Below are 26016 nucleotides of genomic sequence, written 5' to 3'. Positions count from 1 at the left end.
CATGTCCACTAGATCTGCATACCAGGTCCTGCGTGGCCACGCAGGCGCTATTAGAATCACCGATGCTCTCTCCTGTTTGATCCTGGCAATCAATCGAGGAAGCATCGGGAAGGGTGGAAACACATAGGCCATCCCGAAGGTCCAAGGTGCTGTCAAAGCATCTACCAGGACCGCTCCCGGGTCCCTGGACCTGGACCCGTAACAAGGAAGCTTGGCGTTCTGGCGAGACGCCATGAGATCTATCTCTGGTTTGCCCCAAAGTCGAAGTATTTGGGCAAAGACCTCCGGATGAAGTTCCCACTCCCCCGGATGAAAAGTCTGACGACTTAGGAAATCCGCCTCCCAGTTCTCCACTCCAGGAATGTGGATCGCTGACAGGTGGCAAGAGTGAGACTCTGCCCAGCGAATTATCTTTGATACTTCCATCATCGCTAGGGAGCTTCTTGTCCCTCCTTGATGGTTGATGTAAGCTACAGTCGTGATGTTGTCCGACTGAAACCTGATGAACCCCCGAGTTGTTAACTGAGGCCAAGCCAGAAGGGCATTGAGAACTGCTCTCAATTCCAGAATGTTTATTGGAAGGAGACTCTCCTCCTGAGTCCATGATCCCTGAGCCTTCAGGGAATTCCAGACAGCGCCCCAACCTAGTAGGCTGGCGTCTGTTGTTACAATTGTCCAATCTGGTCTGCTGAATGGCATCCCCCTGGACAGATGTGGCCGAGAAAGCCACCATAGAAGAGAATTTCTGGTCTCTTGATCCAGATTCAGAGTAGGGGACAAATCTGAGTAATCCCCATTCCACTGACTTAGCATGCACAATTGCAGTGGTCTGAGATGTAGGCGTGCAAAGGGTACTATGTCCATTGCCGCTACCATTAAGCCGATTACCTCCATGCATTGAGCCACTGACGGGTGTTGAATGGAATGAAGGACACGGCAAGCATTTTGAAGCTTTGTTAACCTGCCTTCTGTCAGATAGATCTTCATTTCTACAGAATCTATAAGAGTCCCCAAGAAGGGAACTCTTGTGAGTGGAAAGAGAGAACTTTTCTCTTCGTTCACCTTCCACCCATGAGACCTTAGAAATGCCAGTACTAACTCTGTATGAGACTTGGCAGTTTGAAAGCTTGACGCTTGTATCAGAATGTCGTCTAGGTACGGAGCCACCAAAATTCCTCGCGGTCTTAGTACCGCCAGAAGAGCACCCAGAACCTTTGTGAAGATTCTTGGAGCCGTAGCCAATCCGAATGGAAGAGCTACAAACTGGTAATGCCTGTCTAGGAAGGCAAACCTTAGATACCGGTAATGATCTTTGTGAATCGGTATGTGAAGGTAAGCGTCCTTTAAATCCACTGTGGTCATGTACTGACCCTTTTGGATCATGGGTAAGATTGTCCGAATAGTTTCCATTTTGAACGATGGAACTCTTAGGAATTTGTTTAGGATCTTTAAATACAAGATTGGTCTGAAGGTTCCTTCTTTCTTGGGAACCACAAACAGATTTGAGTAAAACCCCTGTCCGTGCTCCGACCGCGGAACCGGGTGGATCACTCCCATTAGCAAAAGATCTTGTACACAGCGTAGAAACGCCTCTTTCTTTATTTGGTTTGTTGACAACCTTGAAAGATGAAATCTCCCTTTTGGGGGAGAGATTTTGAAGTCCAGAAGATATCCCTGAGATATGATCTCTAACGCCCAGGGATCCTGCACATCTCTTGCCCAAGCCTGGGCGAAGAGAGAAAGTCTGCCCCCCACTAGATCCGTTCCTGGATCGGGGGCCCTCAATTCATGCTGTCTTAGGGGCAGCAGCAGGTTTTCTGGCCTGCTTGCCCTTGTTCCAGGACTGGTTAGGTTTCCAGCCTTGTCTGTAGCGAGCAACAGCTCCTTCCTGTTTTGGTGCAGAGGAAGTTGATGCTGCTCCTGCCTTGAAGTTACGAAAGGCACGAAAATTAGACTGTCTAGCCCTAGGTTTGGCTCTGTCTTGAGGCAGGGCCTGGCCTTTACCTCCTGTAATGTCAGCGATAATTTCTTTCAAACCGGGCCCGAATAAGGTCTGCCCTTTGAAAGGAATGTTAAGTAATTTAGATTTAGAAGTAACATCAGCTGACCAGGATTTTAGCCACAGTGCTCTACGTGCCTGAATGGCGAATCCGGAATTCTTAGCCGTAAGTTTAGTTAAATGTACTACGGCATCTGAAATAAATGAATTAGCTAGCTTAAGGGTTTTAAGCTTATTTGAAATCTCATCTATAGTTATTGAGTCAAGAGTCTCTTCCAGAGACTCGGACCAAAATGCGGCCGCAGCCGTGACAGACGCAATACATGCAAGGGGTTGCAATATAAAACCTTGTTGAACAAACATTTTCTTAAGGTAACCCTCTAATTTTTTATCCATTGGATCTGAAAAGGCACAGCTATCCTCCACCGGGATAGTGGTACGCTTAGCCAGAGTAGAAACTGCTCCCTCCACCTTAGGGATCATCTGCCATAAGTCCCGTGTGGTGGCGTCTATTGGAAACATTTTTCTAAATACAGGAGGGGGGGAAAAGGGTACACCGGGCCTATCCCACTCCTTAGTAATTATCTCTGTAAGCCTCTTAGGTATAGGAAATACGTCAGTACTCGCTGGTACTGCATAGTATCTATCCAGCCTACATAATTTCTCTGGGATTGCAACGGTGTTACAATCATTCAGAGCCGCTAATACCTCCCCTAGCAGTACACGGAGGTTTTCTAGTTTAAACTTAAAATTTGAAATGTCTGAATCCACTCTATTTGGATCAGATCCGTCACCTGCAGATTGAAGCTCTCCGTCCTCATGTTCTGCAAATTGTGACGCAGTATCTGACATGGCCCTAATATTATCAGCGCACTCTGTTCTCACCCCAGAGTGATCTCGCTTACCTCTAAGTTCTGGTAATTTAGACAAAACTTCAGTCATAACATTAGCCATGTCCTGTAGTGTGATTTGTAATGGCCGCCCTGAAGTACTCGGCGTTACAATATCACGCACCTCCCGAGCGGGAGATGCAGGTACTGACACGTGAGGCAAGTTAGTCGGCATAACTTCCCCCTCGTTGTTTGGTGAATGATGTTCAATTTGTACAGATTGACTTTTATTTAAAGTAGCATCAATGCAATTAGTACATAAATTTCTATTGGGCTCCACCTTGGCTTTTGCACATATAGCACAGAGATATTCCTCTGAGTCAGACATGTTTAACAAACTAGCAATTAAACTAGCAAGCTTGGAAATACTTTTCAACTCAATTTACAAGTAATATGAAAAACGCACTGTGCCTTTAAGAAGCACAGAAAAAAACTATGAGAGTTGAATAACAATGAACCGGAGAAATTATAAAAACCAAATTTTTCCCGGTAAAGGCATAAATTTAGCAAAGGATTGCCCCCATTAGCAATGGATAACTAACCCTTAATAGCAGAAAAAAATGTACAAAATATAAACGTTTTTTATTACAGTCAAAGCACAATCTCACAGGTCTGCTGTGAGTGATTACCTCCCTCAAAATAATTTTTGAAGACCCTTGAGCTCTGTAGAGACGATCCGAATCATGCAGGGAGAGAAACAGACTTGTGACTGAATTTCTGATGCGTAGCAAAAGCGCCAAAATAGGCCCCTCCCCCTCACACACAGCAGTGAGGGGAGTTCAGTAAACTGTCTTAAATTAAAATAAACGACAGCCAAGTGGAAAAACAGTGCCCAAAACAATTTTTCACCCAGTACCTCAGATAATTAAACGATTTAACATGCCAGCAAAACGTTTAAATCAAATAACATGAAATGTCATTAAACAGCCTGTTGCTAGACGTTCCCACTGCAAGTTAGGCTAAAAGTTATATGCATATAGTATTATCCCAGTGAAGTGCCATTCCCCAGAATACTGAAGTGTAAACATATATACATAACAGCCTGATACCAGTTGCTACTACTGCATTTAAGGCTGAACTTACATTATATCGGTATTGGCAGTATTTTCTCAGTCAATTCCATTCCTCAGAAAATAATATATTGCAACATACCTCTTTGCAGGTGAACCTGCCCGCTGTCCCCTGATCTGAAGTTTACCTCACTCCTCAGAATGGCCGAGAACAGCAAAATGAATCTTAGCTACGCCGGCTAAAATCATCCAAAAACTCAGGTAGATTCTTCTTCAAATTCTACCTGAGAAGGAACAACACACTCCGGTGCTGTTTTAAAATAACAAACTTTTGATTGAAGATATAAAAACTAAGTATAATCACCACAGTCCTCTCACACATCCTATCTATTAGTTGGGTGCAAGAGAATGACTGGGTGTGACGTAGAGGGGAGGAGCTATATAGCAGCTCTGCTTGGGTGATCCTCTTGCACTTCCTGTTGGGGAGGAGTTAATATCCCAGAAGTAATGATGACCCGTGGACTGACTACACTTAACAGGAGAAATAAATATTAATCCTAAAATAGCTACAATATAATTATTATTTATATTTTAGCTATATTAGGGTTTATTTTGCAGGTAAGTATTTAGCTTTAAATAGGAATAATTTATTTAATAAGAATAAATTTATTTCGTTAGATTTAAATTATATTTAATTTAGGAGGGTGTTAGTGTTAGAGTTAGACTTAGCTTTAGCTGTTAATACATTTATTAGAGTAGCGGTGAGGTCCGGTCGGTAGATTAGGGGTTAATACTTGAAGTTAGGTGTCGGCGATGTTAGTAGCGGTGAGGTCCGGTCGGCAGATTAGGGGTTAATAATTGTAGGTAGGTGGAGGCGACGTTGTGGGGGGCAGATTAGGGGTTAATAAATATAATATAGGGGTCGGCGGTGTTAGGGGCAGTTGATTAGGGGTACATAGGGATAACGTAGGTGGCGGCGGTGTACGGAGCGGCAGATTAGGGGTTAATAATAATATGCAGGGGTCAGCGATAGCGGGGGCGGCAGATTAGGGGTTAATAAGTGTAAGGTTAGGGGTGTTTAGACTCGGGGTACATGTTAGGGTGTTAGGTGCAGACATAGGAAGTGTTTCCCCATAGGAAACAATTGGGCTGCATTAGGAGCTGAACGCTGCTTTTTTGCAGGTCTTAGGGTTTTTTTCAGCTCAAAATGCCCCATTGTTTTCTATGGGGGAATCGTGCACGAGCATGTTTTTGAAGCTGGCCGCGTCCGTAAGCATCGCTGGTATTGAGAGTTGCAGTGGCGGTAAATTATGCTCTACGCTCCCTTTTTGGAGCCTAACGCAGCCCTTCTGTGAACTCTAAATACCAGCGGTATTTAAAAGGTGCGGGGAAAAAAAAGCCAGCGTTAGCTACGCGTGTCGTTACCGACAAAACTCTAAATCTAGGCGTATGACTTTATTTAGAATTTTATTTATATCACTTTGGTCTTATGATTTTTAAGCCCCGCCCACCACATTTCAAAAGCATCATGATATAGGCACTCTACATATTCTTACTTGGTTTTAATAGGAACGCTTTGTATATTTTTAACGGATCCAGTATGTGTTGTAACGTACACATTTTACATGAGTAAGGATATATATGATTACACTTTTCACTACCATTATTGGTTTGCACACCATCACAATGTTTACACCACATTGCAATTGTATTATTTTTGATTGTATGATTACGTATCATTACTATGGTAATGGCTTTTGGTGCAATATTGTATGTTGGGGGGGGGTCTTATGAGGGTATATTACGTTTGATTTTTCACTTGATATGGTTGGTCTAAGGAAGGGGCAGCTTAGCCCCAAAACGTCACAGCAATAAACTACACATCAATATAAGTCCAGTGATATCAAGTTGTAAAAAGAGCAAAATCTGCGAAGAGCAATAAAGCGAAGAGCAATAAAACAAGGTATACCTGTACCTATATTTCCCTTTTTAGATTGTTTGCCATTTATATCTTACATTAATATTTTAGGGTTTAACTTAGAGTTCCTTTGCAATTAAACTTTAATTTTCATTTATGCTAATCTGATTGCTCTTTTGCTTTGTTACATTCGTCATATATCAGGAATGACGAGTCTGTATGTCCCCCCCAACCATCTAGTATGAGTTGTTTTGTATATTTATTTAATACATGCTTACCATTTATGCTCTGTTTTCATTTAAAAATATTTTGTCCAAATTTATATTTAACAATTTCCAGAAATCATTGAAATTGGCATGAAAATGTTTTGATCACTGTTAACTAAATATTATTTAACTTCTATGTTTAATATTATTTCTGTATTATTTGATAGCACTAAATCCAGTAATGAATCAAACACTCATATTTTCTTGATACCAAATAAAACATCAAATAAATGTTTCAAATCAAATACAATATTTGCTCGGGAATATGATAAATTGTTATCCTATAAGACCATAATACTGCATTTGTTACCTGCTACACACCATGACCAGCCTGTATATACCATAGCAGAGTATTAGTATTAGCTCACTTACCTGTGACAGAGAAAGTGACCCAGATGAAGATGAGCATCGCTGCCCTGGAACTCAGCCTTGTTCAGTGGGTTATACATATGCAAATAACAAGTTAACGCTCTGTACAAGCGGTGCAACAATATCCTGCCGTCCCAGTACACAGCACTTCCTGTACGTTCTCATGCTTGTGGTTAACTTCAGATGTTTGAGGTTGATAAAGTAACACAATAGAGGGTTGTTTCCCACAAGTGCATGTTTATTGTGAGACTATACAGAGATGACAACTGGCTAAGTAAATTGTGGTGCTTTAAATTGAAGATGTGATAAAGGGAACCAAATGAACTTCGTTTCTTAAAACACAAACCATCAACTTTCTGTTCTGTTTGAAGCACCTGACATATTTAGAATTTCTGCTGCATTTAATACAAAGGTAATGTCATTTTATTTGCTGCAAGGTTTTGTTATTTCCAGATTAGAATTTACCAAATAATTGATGTTTTTTACAAAAAGAATGGAATTAAGCTGCACCACACAATAACATAATTTATGTAAGAACTTACCTGATAAATGAATTTCTTTCATATTGGCAAGGGCCCATGAGCTAGTGACGTATGGGATATACAATCCTACCAGGAGGGGCAAAGTTTCCCAAACCTCAAATGCCTATAAATACACCCCCCTCCACACCCACAACTCAGTTTAATGAATAAATCAAAGTAAAACAGTATGAGAAGTGTGCGCAGAGATGATAAACCAAACTCCTAAATAAACCTAAATTATCCCCTACATTAGGCAAACACAGAAATGAGAACACAACATATATTAGGAGCGCTCAAACGGATAAAGGTTTGCAAGTGAAACTGGAGCAAATCTAATAGTATGTACAAGTAGTACTAGATGGCATAAATGGTTAAAAATAGAAGTTTAATTAACCTCAAATAAAACTACAGCATATCATAAAACAAACAATGTTGAGAATATAAAAAATCGGACGTCTCCGATATAAAACAGAGTGAAAAAAAAAAAGTGTTAGATATTGCCACCACCTGCTTAAAAAGTTCCAAAACAGATCTGTTAAAATGTAACACTCTCCAAAGTTATGGAGCTCCAATGCTAATTGTTCGTTATGCTAGCAGTCCCAGAAAAATAAAGTGCATACCACCTTGCTCCTTCAGGACGAAGTTAAACACAGGATACACCAAACTTACAGAGCTGCATCACCTCTGTAGAGGCTCAAAACCCCGATCGTTATGATCACGTGTGTAGGGGCTTGTCAGGGTGCTTGGTGCTTATTGGCCGATGTCAGTTTTCTTTTTCATAAAACTTTCCAGCTGATTGTACAGCGTAATCCTAATACAATAACTGAGGGTATCCGCTCTTAAGTGCTATCAGCACGCAGGATACTCGGAGGGTGCTTGAGGAGTCTTATAGAGATCTTACTCCAGCAAACGGAGGGCTAGAACGAGCCTACTGCAACTGGTAAAATAAACAACGCGTTTCTCTCTTCGTTGGGGCTTTTCCAAGATGAAGGGGTTGCAGTCCTAAGCTTCTTTTAAAGTCTATTCCAAAATTTTCATTGGATGAGCTATTTTAATTAGTAATAAAGGTGATGCAAAGTTATCCTCATATACAGCATTATTAATAAATTAGAAATAAAAACTGTGAACATTAATTTAATGTAGTGACATAAAAGAACCAGTTAGAAACAAGACAGATGAATTTAATCCTAAACAGTAAACTATTTCAAACAGAAGTTATACAGAGAGTGCATAGTGTCTAAATAAATCTATATGTTAAGTTAATCTAATAAAAACGGTGAGATATCCAGTTCAGAGTTTAGACCTGCTGGATATAAAGTGATATACTTACATAAATATTCTGCTTCTTTCAGGAGGATATGTTTGTCTATGTTTCCTCCCCTCCAATGCGATTGTACATGTTTTATCCCCCAATATTTTAAATCCTTAACCCTACCATTATGTACCTCTTTAAAATGTTTATAAAGTCTCGTATCCTCCTTTTCCTTTTCAATACAAAGGATGTGTTCTCTAATCCTGTCTTTTATCATTCTTTTCATTTTGCCAAAGTAAATAAGACTACAGGTACATTGTAACACATAGATAACCCCCTTTGTGGTACATCTAATTCAATCTCTTCTATCTCTTCTCCTGTAGCAGGTATAGTTACTGAACGCTTCTTGCAGCTATGTTAACATGCTTTACAGGAACAACAGGGGAAAAACCCTGACATTTTCGTACCAGAGAGATCCCTATTAGTGTTAACCTGTTTTTTCTTATCTTTAGGAACACTTGGTGCTAACATAAACTTTAGATTTTCTGATTTACTAAAAATTAATTTTGGTTTATGTACAAGTTTATCCCCTATTATAGGGTCAGCCCTAAGTATATGCCAGTGTTTTTTTTATAATATTCCTGATCAATCCATGATCTGTGCTAAAATCAGTAATAAAAGGAGTTTCTATCAGATCTTGCCCAGTATCAAAAAAATGTTTTTTTTTTTTTTGTTTATATGTCAATAATGATTTCCTATCAGTATTCTTGGCCCTTTCTATGGTCCCTTCTTCATATCCTCTGTCTTTAAATTTCTCAATAAGAATTTCAATTTGATTTTCAAAATCAGAGAGCCTAGAGCAGTTCTTTCTGATTCTCAAACGTTGTCCTATAGGGATATTGTCCTTCCATTCTTTCAAGTGGTAGCTCTCAGCATGTACAAAGCTGTTAGAGTCAACCTTCTTGAAATGGGTTTTAGTCTCTATGATGTCATTAACAACCATAATCTCTAAATCCAAAAAGATAACTGACTCCTTACTGTAATTAAATGTAAAAATAAGATCCTTGTTGTTTTTGTTCATACTTTCAAACATCTCAATCAGGCCAGATTCTGAGCCTTTCCATATGATATCCTCAGTTATTGTATTAGGATTACGCTGTACAATCAGCTGGAATGTTTTATGAAAAAGAAAACTGACATCAGCCAATAAGCACCAAGCACCCTGACAAGCCCCTACACATGTGATCATAACGATCGGGGTTTTGAGCCTCTATGGAGGTGATGCAGCTCTGTAAGTTTGGTGTATCCTGTGTTTAACTTCGTCCTGAAGGAGCAAGGTGGTATGCACTTTATTTTTCTGGGACTGCTAGCATAACGAACAATCAGCATTGGAGCTCCATAACTTTGGAGAGTGTTACATTTTAACAGATCTGTTTTGGAACTTTTTTAAGCAGGTGGTGGCAATATCTAACACTTTTTTTTCTCTCTGTTTTAGATCAGAGACGTCAGATTTTTTATATTCTCAACATTGTTTGTTTTATGATATGCTGTAGTTTTATTTGAGGTTAATTAAACTTCTATTTTTAACCATTTATGCCATCTTTCTTCCTTAAGTTAGTACTACTTGTACATACTATTAGATTTGCTCCAGTTTCACTTGCAAACCTTTAGCTGTTTGAGCGCTCCTAATATATGTTGTGTTCTCAGTTTAACGAATAGCCAAGTAGTGGGGTGATAAAATTGTGATCTTATACAAAAATCATAACCACCAAAATGGATGGGTCTCATAGACTCTTGCCAATATGAAAGAAATTAATTTATCAGGTAAGTTCTTACATAAATTATGTTTTCTTTCATGTAATTGGCAAGAGTCCACAAGCTAGTGACTTATGAGATATAAATACCCGAGATGTGGAAGACCACAGAAGAATCACTAGAAAGGGAGGGATAAAATAAAAACAGCCATTTCCACACAAAAAAATATGTTTTTCTCATAAATTAGAGAAAAAAAAACTTAAAACATAAGCAGAATAATCAAACTGAAACAGCTGCCTGAAGAACTTTTCTACCAAAAATTGCTTCAAAAGAAGCAAATACATCAGAATGGTAAAATTAGTAAATGTATGCAAGAAGACCAAGTTATTGCTTTTCAAAACTAAACACCCGGAGCTTCATTCTTAAAAGTCCAAGAAGTGGCCACTGAACTAGTAGAATGAGCTGTAATTCTCTGAAACGAAGACTGTCCCACCTACAAATAAGCTTTAAGAAACAAAAACTTAAAAATGAACAATACTCTACAAGAAAGTTATCTAATATTCAAAGTATGCATAGGCTCAAATGGAAGAGCCTGCAAAGCCTTAAAAAAACTATTTAAGACTCCAAGGAGGAGAAATTGAATAAATAACAGACTTGATATGAACAAAAGTCTGAACAATACAGTAAATATCAGGAAGAATAGTAATCTTTTGTTTTCTTATAAAAGGAAACAGAAAAAAACAAAGATGTGTCTGAAAAAAATACTTACAGACAAATCTTAACCAAACCATCCTGAAGAAACTGAAACATTTTAGGAATTCTAAGAGAATGCCAAAGAGAATTTATGAAAAGAACACCATAAAATATAGATTTATCAAACCTTATAATAAATTTTCTTCAAAAACAGACATATAAGCCTGCAACATAGTGATAACAAACTGAGTCAGAGAAACCTCTATTACTACACACTAAACAATTTGCATACCTTCAAATTAGTAATTTGAAATCCCGATGGAAAAATAGCCTCTAAAACAAGAGGGCTAGCCAAAGAAAAAGCGGTCAAGGATGGCGACTGGACATCCGAACAAGATCCACATACCAAACCTGAGAGACCATGCTGATGCTATCAGAAACATATGAAACTATTCCAATATGATCTTGAAGAACAACTTTGAAGGAAAAAAAACGAAAGGCGGAAGGATGTAGCCAGGTTGCAAAAACCAAGACACTGCTAATGTATCCATCATTTCCACCTGAGGATCCCTAGACCTGAAAAGGTACCTGGGAAATTAAGAGAACACATCTGTATAGAGATACCCCTCTCCCAGATGTAAATATTGATGGTTGAGATAATCCATCTCCCAAATGTCTAAACCTGAGATATAAATCATTAAGATTAGACAGGAGATAAAAACCACCTAAAAACATATTCAAGATACTTCTTAATTGCTAAGGAACTGTGAGTCCCTATTAAATGATTGACAAATACCACAATTGTGATATTGTCTGTCTGAAAGAAAATTTCTCTCCTAAAAGAACCCAAGCCTGAAAGAGCTCTGAAAATGTTAGGTATAAACATACATTTTCTTTACCCATAGGAATCAATTGGGCTGCGTTACAGAGCTTTACGCTCCATTATTGCAGGTGTTAGGCTTTTTTTAGCCGGCTCTCCCCATTGATGTCTATGGGGCAGCTCAAAGCAGTGCTGGTATTTGTGTGCCGTATGGAGCTCAACGCTGCCATATTGCCCGCAAACGCAGGTTTTTGGAAAATCTGTAATAGCAGCGCTATTAAAGGTGAGCGGTGGAATACCGAGCCACTCATAACGAAAAACTCATAATCTGGCCGATAGTTAAAAGGAGAACTCCTAAAAGCTATAAATTACAAATATTTCTTTAACAAATAACATAAAAAATGTTCAAAATGAATAATAAGGAGAATTTTTTAACAAACTGTCTGATACAGGATCTTTAAAACAAAGCAACCGTCATCAGTAGAATAAACTTAAGTATGCTGTCAGTCAGAACAAAATTAATTCAATTTTAACAATTTTGAAAAGACCTTGTAAGTTTACATAAAGGCATCATAGCAGTCATAACCTTTATGATATAAGCAACAACATGTGATGTTTGTAAAGAAAACAAGTACAAGAACTGAATATGTAAAAAACAGTAAATGTCATTGTACATGTAGAAACATTACTAGCATAAAACATGATAAATAAATGCCACATAATTGAGCTGAAGAAATAACAACAGCTTAATAATGAAAAGAACACACTTAGCTTCATAGAATTGTGTTCCAGGGCATCATAGTTTCTACAGTAACATCAGAGTCAGGATCAGAATGAGACATCTCGCAAAATGTAACAGAAAAATAACATTAGGCAAAATATTCCATTTCCACAATGAAACAGTTTCAGTAGAGAAAAACAAAAGCAGGCATAATAGCTTTCAAAAACTATGAAAACAGCGAGCAATAGAGGGACAGGGGTAAAATGACTAAAAAATGTTGCACCAAGAATGACGCATAACGCAAAATGAATTAAAACAACTATCGACAACAATGACACCGGAAATTACAAAACTTGTTCCATCAACAGCGCAACTTCGCGCCCTCGCGAGCCTAGATTTGAAATGAGTGTCAAATTGAAAGAGACTGAACCCCAGGTAAGAAAAAAGTTTAAATAAACTTCCCAAACATGATTCCTATACTGAAACTGTTTAGACTGCAAAAGGGAAATATACATAGACCTGACTCACGGCAAATATAAGTAAAATGCATATAATTAAAACTTTATATTACTACATAAAGCGACGAACCATAGCTGAGAGTGTCTTAAATAATAAAACGTACTTAACGAAAGACACTCATCCACATATAGCAGATAGCCAAACCAGTACTGAAACAGTTATTAGTAGAAGTAATGGTATACAAGAGTATATCACCGATCTGAAAAGGGAGGTAGGAGATAAATCTCTACGACCGATAACAGAGAACCTTTGAAAAGATTTCCCACGAGGGAAACCATAAAAATCAATAGGCGATACTCTCTTCACATCCCACTGACATTCACTGTACTCTGAGAGGAATTGGGCTTCAAAATGCTGAGAAGCGCATATCACAGAAGAAAATCAAGTACAAACTTACTTCACCACCTCCATAGGAGGCAAAGTTTGTAAAACTGAATTGTGGGTGTGGTAAGGGGTGTATTTATAGGCATTTTGAGGTTTGGGAAACTTTGCCCCCCATGGTAGGATTGTATATCCCATACGTCACTAGCTCATGGGCTCTTGCCAATTACATGAAAGAAATTGAAGAGATAAAGAGACAGAAAACTGAGAAATATATAGGAGGGGTTGAAAGTTTTATTTATTTGTATCTGCATATAATGTTTTCCCAGGTTTTGTCATAACTGTGCATATGACCAATTGAGCATGCAAGGAGAGTGTGCTTGCGCATACTGGCTGGTATGTTTATGAAGCTGAAGTATGACTGGAGAAAAAAATGTTTTTTAATTCTATTTTTCGGCAAGTGTAACTCAGTTACATGCATATAGTATAGTTCAATATCTAGTAACTTTGTATATCAAAAGAAAAAGGTTAAAGACCAAGGGAGGAAGAGACCTTGACGTGGTTTTGGGCATATCACCATTTGGCAAGCACCCAGGGCATCATTGTGTACCCATTCTGGTTTGACTGACACACAAGTTAGGAAAACTGTGATCATTAAAACTGAGTACACATGTGATTTCCAATTAGCCTAATTGTATGAACATGGCTATAAAATGACCTGTAAACACCAGAACTTTTTAAATTGTGGACCTATTGGGCTGTGCCTATCTGCATGTCCGCATCATGGCTCCACATGGAAAAGAATTGCCAGAGAAATTGCAAAATCTGATTGAGAGACTTCACAAAGATGAAAAAGGATATATGAAGATCGGTGACCAACTAAAAATCAGTCAAAACAAAGTTGCAGCAGTAATCAGAAGGTATAGAACGAGCCATAGTACAACTAATCAGAGATGCAGTGGCCATATTCCTAAAATGACACCACAGACAGTTCGCTACTTGCACAATCTAGCTCTGAAAAACAGACGGGCAGATGATTCAGACTTGGCTCAGTTATCAGAGACAATTAGGATTTCTGTGATAGCTCAGACAGTGTGAAGGACATTACATAACCTCAACCTCTATGGATGGCTTCCAAAGAAAAAATCCCTTGCTTGCTCTTCTGCACAAAATTGCAAGATTAAATTTTACTAAAGAACATGAGAAGAAGCCTGATGAGTATTGAGAGCACAGCCTTTGGTCAGATGAGACCAAGATCAATTTGTTTGTCTTAAATGGGGTCCAGCATATTAGGCAAGAACCTGGCCAGGACTAACACAGTGAATGCATAGTCCCCCACAGTGAAATATATATAAAGGAAGGTTTGTGAGTGTTGGCGCTGGAGAGCCCCCCAGAACTAAACCAGCTGTATGCTGCCTAGATCTACCTACCAGAGCAGAGAGTTCCCTATAAACTCTGATACGTAACAAATATAAAAAAACAAAAGAGAACTGGTAAATCAGAAAAGGCGCACTCAGCTGTTAGAATAAATGACAACAGTATGAGTCTAGTGAAGCCTACGGTGCAAGGGCAAATAATACTAGTGTAGATAAATAGATAAAGCTTCACACATAGGACGGTGCAATAAAATCACTAAAGGTCAGTATAACATATAGTGTCAAATCTCATACACCTAAAATCCGGGCAGTAGTATAGTTGCCCTGCTGCTATTGGTGAATACTGATTGAAAATAGATGTAATAATGTAAAAATAATGTAAAAATATATCACAGAAAAAAACAGTATAGTGCACTAATTATATGTACCCGTATTTGCGTTCAAATAGAGATATGTAAAAGATGTTATACTAGCATGCAAATGGTATATTTCAGCATAAAAATGCAATAATATAATACAATGTAATACAGAATAGAAAATAAGATAAAACAAAACAAAAACCAATTTACAATAATCCAAAGGTGCCAAGAATAGAGGACCCATTAGGGTATCTACTTACACTCCTTACCCCCAATCAGTATGAGGTAAGTGTCGCACAGTGTAGGGAGAGACTTTTAAGAGCAGCCAGGTTATTAGATCGTTGGTGGTGAGTCCAGCTTTGATATCCGTTTAGAGGGCATCATCATGTAAGACAAAATAGAGCAATAATAGTGCAACACTGTTTATAAACTTCAAACAGGTGTATTTATTATATATTCAAATGCTCACATAAAAGACCTCAATGTCATATGAGGTCATCTTAAAACATTTATACATATGCAAAATATGTTGTCAGTCCAACGCCCTATCTTGCAAATGTAACTCGCCCATAGAAAGAATATCGAATAGTAGAAAAGTTCTAAAAAATTCTGTGAACAAACGTGTGTGTGTGTATACACACGTTTGTTCACAGAACGTTTTAGAACTTTGCTACTGGAGTGCTGATCTAGACTGCCGTGGCCTCTGGTGGCGGACTACCTACGGGACCTCTACCCCCATCATCCAGGTAAGACAGTCTCAGTTGGACTGTAACTTCTCAGTTTTTACACTCACCAAGTTAGCTTGAGAGAAAATTATATATCAAAACAGAATGGACCCTGTAGAAATCATGCTACTAGATGTTATCACTAGATTATTTGATGACCAGCTTATATACCTATCTGACCACCTGAGAGTCCAAAACAAGTTCCCCACAGATATCAGAAACTATAATGAACACGGCAGAGAAAATACATTTGGGAGAACATATGACCAATAATGAAACACATGTTATCCAACTTAAATCTGAGTTTCAGAAAGAGCATAGGACTGCCTCAGAGTCCGGATGTCAGAATGAGAGCCTCGATAGAGAGAAGATCCCTTCTGGGTTTGCATCCATGACCTGCTTGCTCCTAGCGAGTATACCTAGGTTGCCATCGCAAGGGGAGACTGAACACGAAGAACCAGCTTGCTGTGCTTATGCTGGAAACTGTGAGGAATATGGCATTGTGGCCCCGGCTGAAATTGTCGGAGAACCCAAGTCTGAAACTGCATCACGATTCACTGGGAGAGGCGCAGCACCTGAATTCTCACAGGTTGATGGGAGATACATACTAGAGCAGGAAGCAATGCGCTCTACTGATGTTAATCAGATCCCAGCTACGAGTACCAGGGCTGCCCAACTGTTGCTAGCTGTGTTTACACATCCATGTAATACCTCAAACCACCTACAAATACAGACATTGAAGGGTCCTTCAGTCATGCCTTGCAGTTTGTTGGTGACAAGGGATTTGCTACAAAGTTATGGCCTTCTGGAACAGTCAGCTAACCAACACCATGATAGACTCCGTGCGATGAACTGGCACTGGAGCCCCAGGCAATTGACTGAGCAATAGTAAAATGGGGATAGGACGATACTTAAGTCCAAATAGTTAAGGCTCGGTAAGATTTTTGTTTCCTTGGGGACTACTACAACTCTCCCAGTATCCACTTTTATTATTCTGAGCATATTACTACCCACCAGCTTCTATTTCTCTGACTCCTCTTATGAGAATCTCAAGATCAGAGAATTGAGGACTTTATGGGACTACCTATACCCTATCTGGGTTTTGGAGAAATATACTCCATTATGTTCTGTTATTAGTAACTCATGCTGTTTCAAATCAAATTTATATAGATCAGTACTATTTTGTATTTGCACCTGTAGTTACTTACTAGCATCTTTGGATAAATAACTGTACATGCTAAGATATGGGGATTTATATTACTCGGATATCCTCTGATTTATTTGTATTACTGTTTATGCAGACATTTACAGTTCAAGAGTATGTAACATATTTGACAAGATGTATGTACAACTGATTTTTGTTTCCTAATAATAGTACTACAAGAGATCAATCTAGGGATTTTTGTAGTAAGTTGCAGGCCTGTTAATGGTGCATAGAATTATTGTCAACCCAGGAGTTGCTCCTAACTATAAAAGAAACTGCCCTCTGCAATCAGCTAAATTTAAAGTATATCTGCCACAGTCTAAAGAAATTCACAGACCTGCATATTTCAGCTGTCCCACTGCCATCAGCTGAATTTAAAGTATATCTGCCACAGTCTAAAAAAATGCACAGACCTGCATATTTCAGCTATCCCGCTGCCCTCTGCAATCAGCTGAATTTAAAGTATATCTGCCACAGTCTAAAGAAATTCACAGACCTGCATATTTCAGCTGTGCCATTGCCCTCTGTAATCAGCTGAATTTAAAGTATATCTGCCACAGTCCATCAGAAATTCACAGTCCTGCATATTTCAGCTGTCCCACTGCCCTCTGCAATCAGGTAGCCTCTGGAAGATAGTTATCTCATTATAGTCTACCCTGTTATTACTAATGTGTGTTGTAATATGTATTTACTATTTTTATTTTAAATGCATATTGGAGCACCATATATTTCTTATTCCTTGTTTAATGGTTTTATTTCCCTACATGGATACCTCTCTTATCTCTGCAATTGTGAACTTTCCCTGTGTTTTTTTGCCTGAATAACCCCTAGCTCAAATGTCCATAGATACCCCCTCCCTCATTTCCTCATTTATAGATAGTCTCCCACACAACTTTCATTCTCCTAAACTGACAGCTGCAAACACTGATCAGCACATCCTTCCATTCACTTAACACTATAGAATACATACCCTCTCTCCCTACAAATAGCTATATATCCCACATTGATAGTATATACTTTTATTTCTTTTTTAAATTTTTTACTATTTTTGTTTTATTTTCATCTAGACACCTCATACCACTAACATTAATCCAAATATGACCATACTGATATTCGTGATAACCCTTTTCTCACTCCAATTATGTTCACATCACTACCACCATAAGCACACACCTCAAACTGGAAAACAAATGATCATACACCATGGCCTGCTGTGTTGCCATAACTTATCTGCTGAGTGCTGGTGGAGAGTTATAAAAAATAACCCTCCTACCCCCTCCCCACTCACAAAATTATAAAGTATCCCATTCACTATATGGCCAAACAAAAACTATATCCAAATTCCTATTACTTATGTTACTTGCCCTTGCAAACAATGTGAAGTCTAACCCTGGTCCCCAAACAAATTCAATTCCTAGCCTTCCAGCTAAAAAAGGCCTCTCGTTTGTGCACTGTAATATCCACAGCTTACTACCAAAAATCGATGCACTGCAAGCTTGGTGTTTACAATACAAGCCCAAAACATTGTGATCTCTGAATCGTGGCTAACCACAAAAATACCTGACTCTGCCATTGCAATACATAAGTATTCATGCCTTAGAAATGACAAAGCAAAGAGAGGAGGCGGCATTGTAATTTATGTTGACAATTCCCCATAGTTCACCCCCTTACAAATATCTAGCTCTCCTGCCACCTTTGATTTCCTTTCTTGCACAATTGAGATCCCGTGCAGTAAATCTATCGTAGCAGACTGCAAGAGTAGTGCCTATCCATAAAAGTGGGGAGTTAACCTTCGTTGCTCTCAATATTGTCAAAAATCTTAGAAAAATGCATCCATAAGCAATTATGTGAGTATTACCAACAATCTAACTATTTGACCCCTGATCAATCAGGTTTTTGCCCGAAGCACTCCACTACAACTGCCCTCCTAAAAGTTTGCAACGACATCCAAACTGGCATGGAACAAGGAGACCTAACTGGAGCTATTTGCCTTGATTTTGCAAAGGCATTTGACACAGTAGACAACGACATACTACTGCTCAAACTAAAAAACTCAGGTATAGCTGATCGTCCTTTTACCTGGTTTTGATCATATGTATCGGATCGATCACAATATGTCTCCATTTCTGACAGCAACTCCCTCCCTCGCCCAGTCATGTGTGGTGTTCCCCAAGGTTCCATTCTCGGCCCCCTACTATTCACATTATTTATAAACTAGTCGTTAAGCCTGCCCAAAGAGCAGTCTAATTTTTGTTTAAACTACAGATGTAGAAACAACCTATTTTGTAACTCTTTTTTTATATATAAATAAGTGGGAAAGCCTGCCCAGAGGGCAGTCTTTTGTGGTGATGGAGCCACCCTGCCATTTTCGGAAGGGTGGTCTATTGTGGTGACAGAACCACCCTGCCATTTTCGGAATCCATCCAGGTGGATTCTTTCACCACCCTGCCATCCAGGTGGATTCATAAAATGGCAGGGTGGTGAAAGAATCCAAAGGTGCCAAGATTACGTATCAGAGCAGGAGTTTATAGGGAACTCTCTGCTCTGGTAGGTAGATCTAGGCAGCATACAGCTGGTTTAGTTCTTGGGGGCTCTCCAGCCCCAACACTCACAAACCTTCCTTTATATATATATATATATATATATATATATTTCACTGTGGGGACTATGCATTCACTGTGTTAGTCCTGGCCAGGTTCTTGCCTAATATGCTGGACCCCACTCCACTAAACAGTTTCTCCCCCCCACTGCTATTCTGACTTTTTGGTGTTGCTGCATCATTAGTGGCCAAAATGATGTGGTGCACTGCATTTGTTTTAATTTTACAGGTGTGGAGTCCATATTTTAAATATGCTATTTTTTATTTATTTCAAAATGAGTGGAGGGATATCCAGACTGAAGAGTTGTATTACAATATAGGGCCAGCACTCCATATTATCAGCTACATTACGTATAACACTCACCGTCTTACGCTTACTGGTCTGCCAGAACTTGAGCCCTATGTAAATATCAATGTTTTGGTTGGCTTGATCTGCCTTATTTGAAGCCATACACTGGGATGTTAGACTCACCAATAATTAGTTAGTTCCTGCCATGTTTTGCTTGCCCCATTGGTCTCCCTTTCCTGTAAGTGCAGGTTGGCATTTACTGCTGTTTAAATTATTTGCTAACTCCATGCTACTAGCCTCCTATGAGGCGTTAACAAGTTTTATGCACATGTTGAAATTGGTTCTCATTTTCACACGTGAGGATCACAATGTTTCTTCATTGTATGTAGTCACCCACCCTCTAAATACTCTCAGGGTTCATATATCTGTGTGGTTTCCAACTCCTCAAATTGAAAAGTTTTTAAGACCCAAAAGAGGCCTGAGTTGTTTAATTCATATTACTCCCTATATGTGATAAAAAATGGCTTCCATTCAAGATGGGAGATATACTAATATACATGTTAAAAATGTTATGCTATATATTATTTGCTTTGTTTTATAGCCACCTACTGTATGTCTTATAGTCATGTACTGTATGTTTTATAGCCACGTACTGTATGTTTTATAGTCATATACTGTATGTTTTATAGTCACATACTGTATGTGTTATAGTCATGTACTGTATGTGTTATAGTCATGTACTGAATGTTTTATAGTCACTTACTGAATGTTTTATAGTCACTTACTGTATGTTTTATAGTCACGTACTATATGTTTTATAGTAGTGTACTGTATGTTTTATAGTCATGTACTGCATGTTTTATAGCCCTGTACTGTACGTTTTATAGTCACACAGTGGCGGCTCATGGATTATTCAAATGGGGGTTCACAATACATAAATTGTGAAAATTAAATTTACATTTACGACGTAATGTACAGGTTAAAATACATTTCTGTTTTTCCAGCACTGTTTATTTCTGCTATCCAAGTCCTATATTCTTCACCATATGCAAAGGTTAGAGGCACAGGATTCTGTTTTCCAGATATAACAATCTTTTTTGGCACGAGGCAGGGATGCCCCCTCTCTCCTATTATAGTTGCCTTAGTAATGGATGGAACTCTTTGCCCAGGCTGTTCGGAACTCTCCGCAGATATCTGGGGTCCCTTTTGGCACCCAAGATGATTGAATTGTATTATTTGCAGACAATGTTACTCTTTGTCGGGTAAGTGGTGAGGACACTGTAAAAGTATACATATCTCATACAGATTAATATTTCACTTAGCCTCTAGACACTTTCTATAGCCTGTAATGAGTTTTTAGATTCTGGATGAAGGTATTTTGGACTATTCCTCCTTGCAAAATATCTCCAGTTAAGTTAGGTTTGATGGTTTCCAAGCATGGACCGCCTGCTTCAAATCACACCAAAAATTTTCAATGATATTCAGGTCTAGGAACTGGGATGGCCATTCCAGAACATTGTACTTGTTCCTCTGCATAAATGCTAGAGTAGATTTTGAGCAGTGTTTTTGGTTGTTGTCTTGTTGAAATATCCAGCCCCGGCGTAACTTCAACGTTGTGATTCATTCCTCCAATTATTCTCAAGTATCTGCTGACATTGAGTGGAATTCATGCGACCCTCAACTTTAACAAGATTCCCAGTACTGGCACTGGCCACACAGCCCCACAGCATGATGGAACATCCACCAAATTTTACTGTGGGTAGCAAGTGTTTGTCTTGGACATGAAACCCACATTTTTTCTTTCATGATTTAGAAAGAGAAATCAATTTTAAACATCCTTCTAATTTACTTCTATTATCTAATGTGTTTTATTATCTTGATATTCTTTGCTGAAAAGCATATCTAGATATGCTCATTAGCTGCTGATTGGTTTCTGCACATAGAAGCCTCGTGTGATTGGCTCACCCATGTGCATTGCTTTTTCTTCAACTAAGGATATCTAAAAAAATAATAGAAATAAATTGTAATGTTGTTTAAATTTGTATTCTCTATCTGAATCATGAAAGAAAGATTTTGAGTTTAGTGGCCCTTTAAGTCAAAAGGACCCCATGAGGGGATTTAGACTCAAAAAGAATGCACTTAGATAGCACTTCTGACACCCCTTAAAAAGGGATCATCATACTGGTGAGAAGAACAAAAAGTAGGGGTTTAATAATTAAAACATAACTTGTATTCTCAGTACTAGTTTATAAAACAATGTGTGTATGTATGTGTACTTGTTAAAATCACAAAGATACTCAAATTGGCATTTGGTTCAATGCTGTTTAGCACTGGTAATATGCACAATAGTATGACATTCTCCCAACAGTTAGAATTAAATCTGAAATTTATAGGTGGCCATAAGATTCTATTCTACTAATGGTCAGATACTGCAATATCCATTGTTCTTATATTAATATTGGGAATATACTTAATAGTTGTCACATAGGATTCCTCTCTTGCAGGTATTTATCGCTATAAATTAATTGTGTCCCCCAGCTTTGAATATAAGCAGGTAAATACACTGGCAGAAATGTTAATAATATGAGGTATAGTTATTGAGCATACATTGTTGCACTTGCTTGTATTGTAATGTCGCCTTACACTACTGGAATTTTTATATTTTAAAATTCCAATACACAATTGAATATGTTGTGATGCAATCGTATTTGTACGTTAGTGTGTTCCTTTTATGGTTTGAGAGATTTGAATTCACAGAACTTATGTGAAATCTGACCTCTAAAATTAATAGGTTGGAACTAATAAAATACGTTCTACATATGGTTATGTAAGATTGACACTCATTCGATGAAATATCTTCCAAATTTATATTACATTGCAGTACCAGATAATTAGTATAGCATAACCCCAGGGTACTTATTGAGCCTTTTTGCTTGTCAAAAATTATTGTGTGGTAACTTAGACCATTCTACATAGGTATGTATACTGGATGTTAATCTAAATGTTTGTACTACTAGGTAAGTTAGTGTACCCAACTTGTTCTAGCACCGTCCTGTAATTTTGAATATTCTTTTGTTTAGGCACTTATTGGTTCAAAGTTAGTCTAAAAGTTTGACGCTGTGTATTTTTGGCGTTATAATTTAGTGCTATTTATCAGAACTTATATGTACAATCACCAGTCAAACCTGTACGTTCGTGTTGTTTTGTAAATAAATGTGCCTATTTTATTTTTTGGGTCATGGTACTGACACAGTATATATTTAAGCTCAGGAATTGTTCTAAAACCAGGAGTTAAAGTACAAAGGGTTAAGTAAAGTTTTATTATTTTATACAGTTCTTGGTATTAAATTTCGTAATAAATCTTTTCTGTCAATTTGCCAAGGATGTTTTTTTTTTTTTTTTTTTTTTTTTTTTTGCTGTGGAGTATTTTTATTTCCTAGCATTTTTTTTTTTTTTTTTTTTTTTATTGAGGTTGTGCGAAAATAATACAACACAAGAGGAGGAACATATCCTAAAACAAACATATAAGATACATTATAATGATTCTGCATACATAGAGATAGATTACATTCCCATCACAGGTAACACCAAGCGGAGGACTGGAACCTCAGTTATTTTTACATACAATGTTTAGAGAACACAGTAGGATATGCAGGTAAGATGTAATATATAAAACAAAACATAGTGACTTAGAATAGAATGGCAATTAATATTTCAACCAATAGCTACCATGGAGGTGCCATTCCTTTGCTAAAATAATATACTATGATATGTGGGTATGGTATAATGATTATGGTGCGGCATGGGCAAGATAAGCCGCGTAGTTAGTTCTCCCGGATTGGGAGGCTTATTATGGGGGGTGGGGAGGGGGGAGGTGGGAATTGGAATATAATAGAAAAGTGAGTTGTGCATGTATTGATGTCTAGAAGTTCAGTAGTTATAATAAGGATACTAAAGTAAAGCCAGCTTTGTTTGTGAGTGGTTATATGTCTCTAAGTTCCCAATGATAGTTAAGGGCTTGCACCTAGTTAAAATGGTGGAAAAGAGGGTTTTGCGGTCTCGACCGCTGGCAGCCCAACCCCCATGGATTAATATCAGTGGTACTAGCTCAAAAGTCTAACATGGGAATGGAATGGGAAATTGAATCCAGTGATCTATACACTGCGAGGGTCAATATTTAGAGAAGACAAATTATGTATATGGAATCTATACTCTGCTGACTAGGATCAATGATCAATACTGAAATAGTAAACAGTTTTAGCACAAAGCTGGACCGCAAAGATAAAATATAATAAGGGGGTCCTGAGTCTAAGAGTCAATTATGGGTATGTTATCTTGAGGAATAAGGAGCCCCAAAGCATGAAGTACTGGGAACATACAATAGTGAGTGCCAAGACCCATATAGAAGGTAGGAACCTTTACAAAATATTACCTCTGAGACAGGTGGTTATACTGCAACTATGGGTTTAACAAGTGCATAAGAGCTTTTGACAAACAGGGTCTTCAGACATGTAGGGTAGGGGCGTCCGCCTAGGCATAGCGGTAATTACACTGCTGTATGGATGATGGTAATGTAACAAACATGCAGATATAAATATGAAAAGCATAGCCTCACACCTTGAGCCACATAAATATAATACAGAAGCATGGCCAAGGTATAGATATGGCACAGTCTGAGCAAATTAGTCTAGATTCTGTGGTTGGCATAATGCTTAGAAGTCAACACCTATTTGGCTTAGACAAACACATAGACACATACAGTGTCATGTTGTATCCAGTAGATCAGAAATCACTTAGTTGGGCACAATAGCTTATATATAGATATGACAAAACATAACACATAATATTATAATCATGTTATCAGTGTTAAAGGGACATTAAACACCTAATGAAAATGGCTGAAACCTACTTTTTCTTATAAATAAAATAATCACTGCTGTTTATTTTATCTGTTCCTCTTACCCCAAACTTTTCAAATGGATTGTTTTGAAATACAGTGTTGAGCCAGTGCCACATTTCCTATGTAAGCTGCCATATTGTAGCGTGCGTTACAGGGCTCATTAGTCACATGACACAGCATATTGGCTGTTACAGTACTTAGAGAATATAACATTTGCCTGCAGTGTGTGAGCTGCAGTGAGACACATTTATTTCTCAGTTAGGGTGTAAATAGATTTCATTTGCCAGTCTATTGTATATAATACACATTATGCAGCAAATGCTAAGTGCATTACCTATTTTTTTTAACTTCCTCCCACAGTTTTACTTTTTCAAACTCCACAAGTTTTCTGCTCTAAGCAGAGCGTTCAGTCACTGTTGTTGTCAATTACTGACATCATGCTCCAGGAGGGGGGAGAGGGAGGGGGAATCTATAACGGAACGGAGTGTAGTTTGTGGAGATGATTTCTGCCTTTCATGACCTTTGATCCTGGTAATGTGAATCACTAAGGGCTGACAGCTTAGTGTTCGTTTAGCAAGGATCGTTGGTATGCATTTTTTATCAGTGTGATCTTCTCCACAGGAGTAGATCACACTGATAAATAATGCATACGTATTGAAAAGTTCTCAAAGGTAATATGAGTTCAGGAGCTCTATGAAAGTGCGTCCATGCTTGTGTACTGTTGGCTCCGCCCCCCGCCAAGTATGTTTTATTACAAACTGTAGAAGTATCTTATTTACAGTGGTTCAGAACTATTCAGTACGTTATGGTTTCTTCTTAATTCAGATTACTATTATACCAAAAAGGTAAGCAACAAAGTGTTTGGTTAACATATATTGAAAGACGTTACTATTGCACTTATTATACCGCTAATGTTGGCAGCACAGCGTGTCGGCTGATGTATCTAAATCAAGGGGGTAGTTTTAGGGTGTCCCCTTAGAGATATTTTATCTATTCAATTATACTTTGATGATAATAACTAACACCACAGCATGAAAGTATAAAGTATCCACTTAGGCTATTCAAAATATGAAACCACACTCTGTCACGTATCTGACCCGCTCATTGCCGTGTCGCCGCGGCTCACGGATCTCCTCTGTCTCACGTCACGTTGCCTAGCAACGTGACGCGGTAGTCTGACACACCTCCTGACATCAGAGTCTCTCTGCCTTCAAAGCCCGGCGGGAGATCTTACTCGGGGCCCGTTTGTTCTTTTCATTCCGGATCGGTTCTGAGTGAGTACTAATCTGGATCCTGACCCTTGCCTGAATGACTTCTCTTTGCCTGACCCTCAAACCTGTTTTGGAAATTATTGTCCTTAGTCTGCTAGAATTCCTGCTATATCTGATTCTTGGAGATTTACCTGCTTAAAGGAACACCTAACTTTGTTTGTTTGCTAAACCTGCTTAAAGAGACATTTGCTTTATTCAAACCTACTTAAAGGAACACCTAACTTTGTTTGTTTGTTAAC

The 26016-nt window shown here is 38.3% G+C and overlaps 1 protein-coding gene across 1 annotated transcript in view; it reads right to left on the bottom strand.

The window, feature by feature from the left end:
- The window catches only part of LOC128647638 (uncharacterized), a 205253-nt gene extending 198714 nt beyond the window's left edge, over positions 1-6539 (bottom strand). Inside the window, exon 1 of the mRNA XM_053700391.1 lies at positions 6456-6539. Coding sequence (XP_053556366.1) covers positions 6456-6492 — 37 coding nt within the window. The 5' untranslated portion in view covers positions 6493-6539. The remainder of the gene's footprint in view (positions 1-6455) is intronic.
- Between the last annotated feature and the right edge of the window lie 19477 nt (positions 6540-26016).

Source organism: Bombina bombina, chromosome 2, assembly GCF_027579735.1.
Source record: "Bombina bombina isolate aBomBom1 chromosome 2, aBomBom1.pri, whole genome shotgun sequence".
Lineage (NCBI taxonomy): Eukaryota > Metazoa > Chordata > Amphibia > Anura > Bombinatoridae > Bombina > Bombina bombina.
This window is presented reverse-complemented; position numbering and strand designations above follow the sequence as displayed.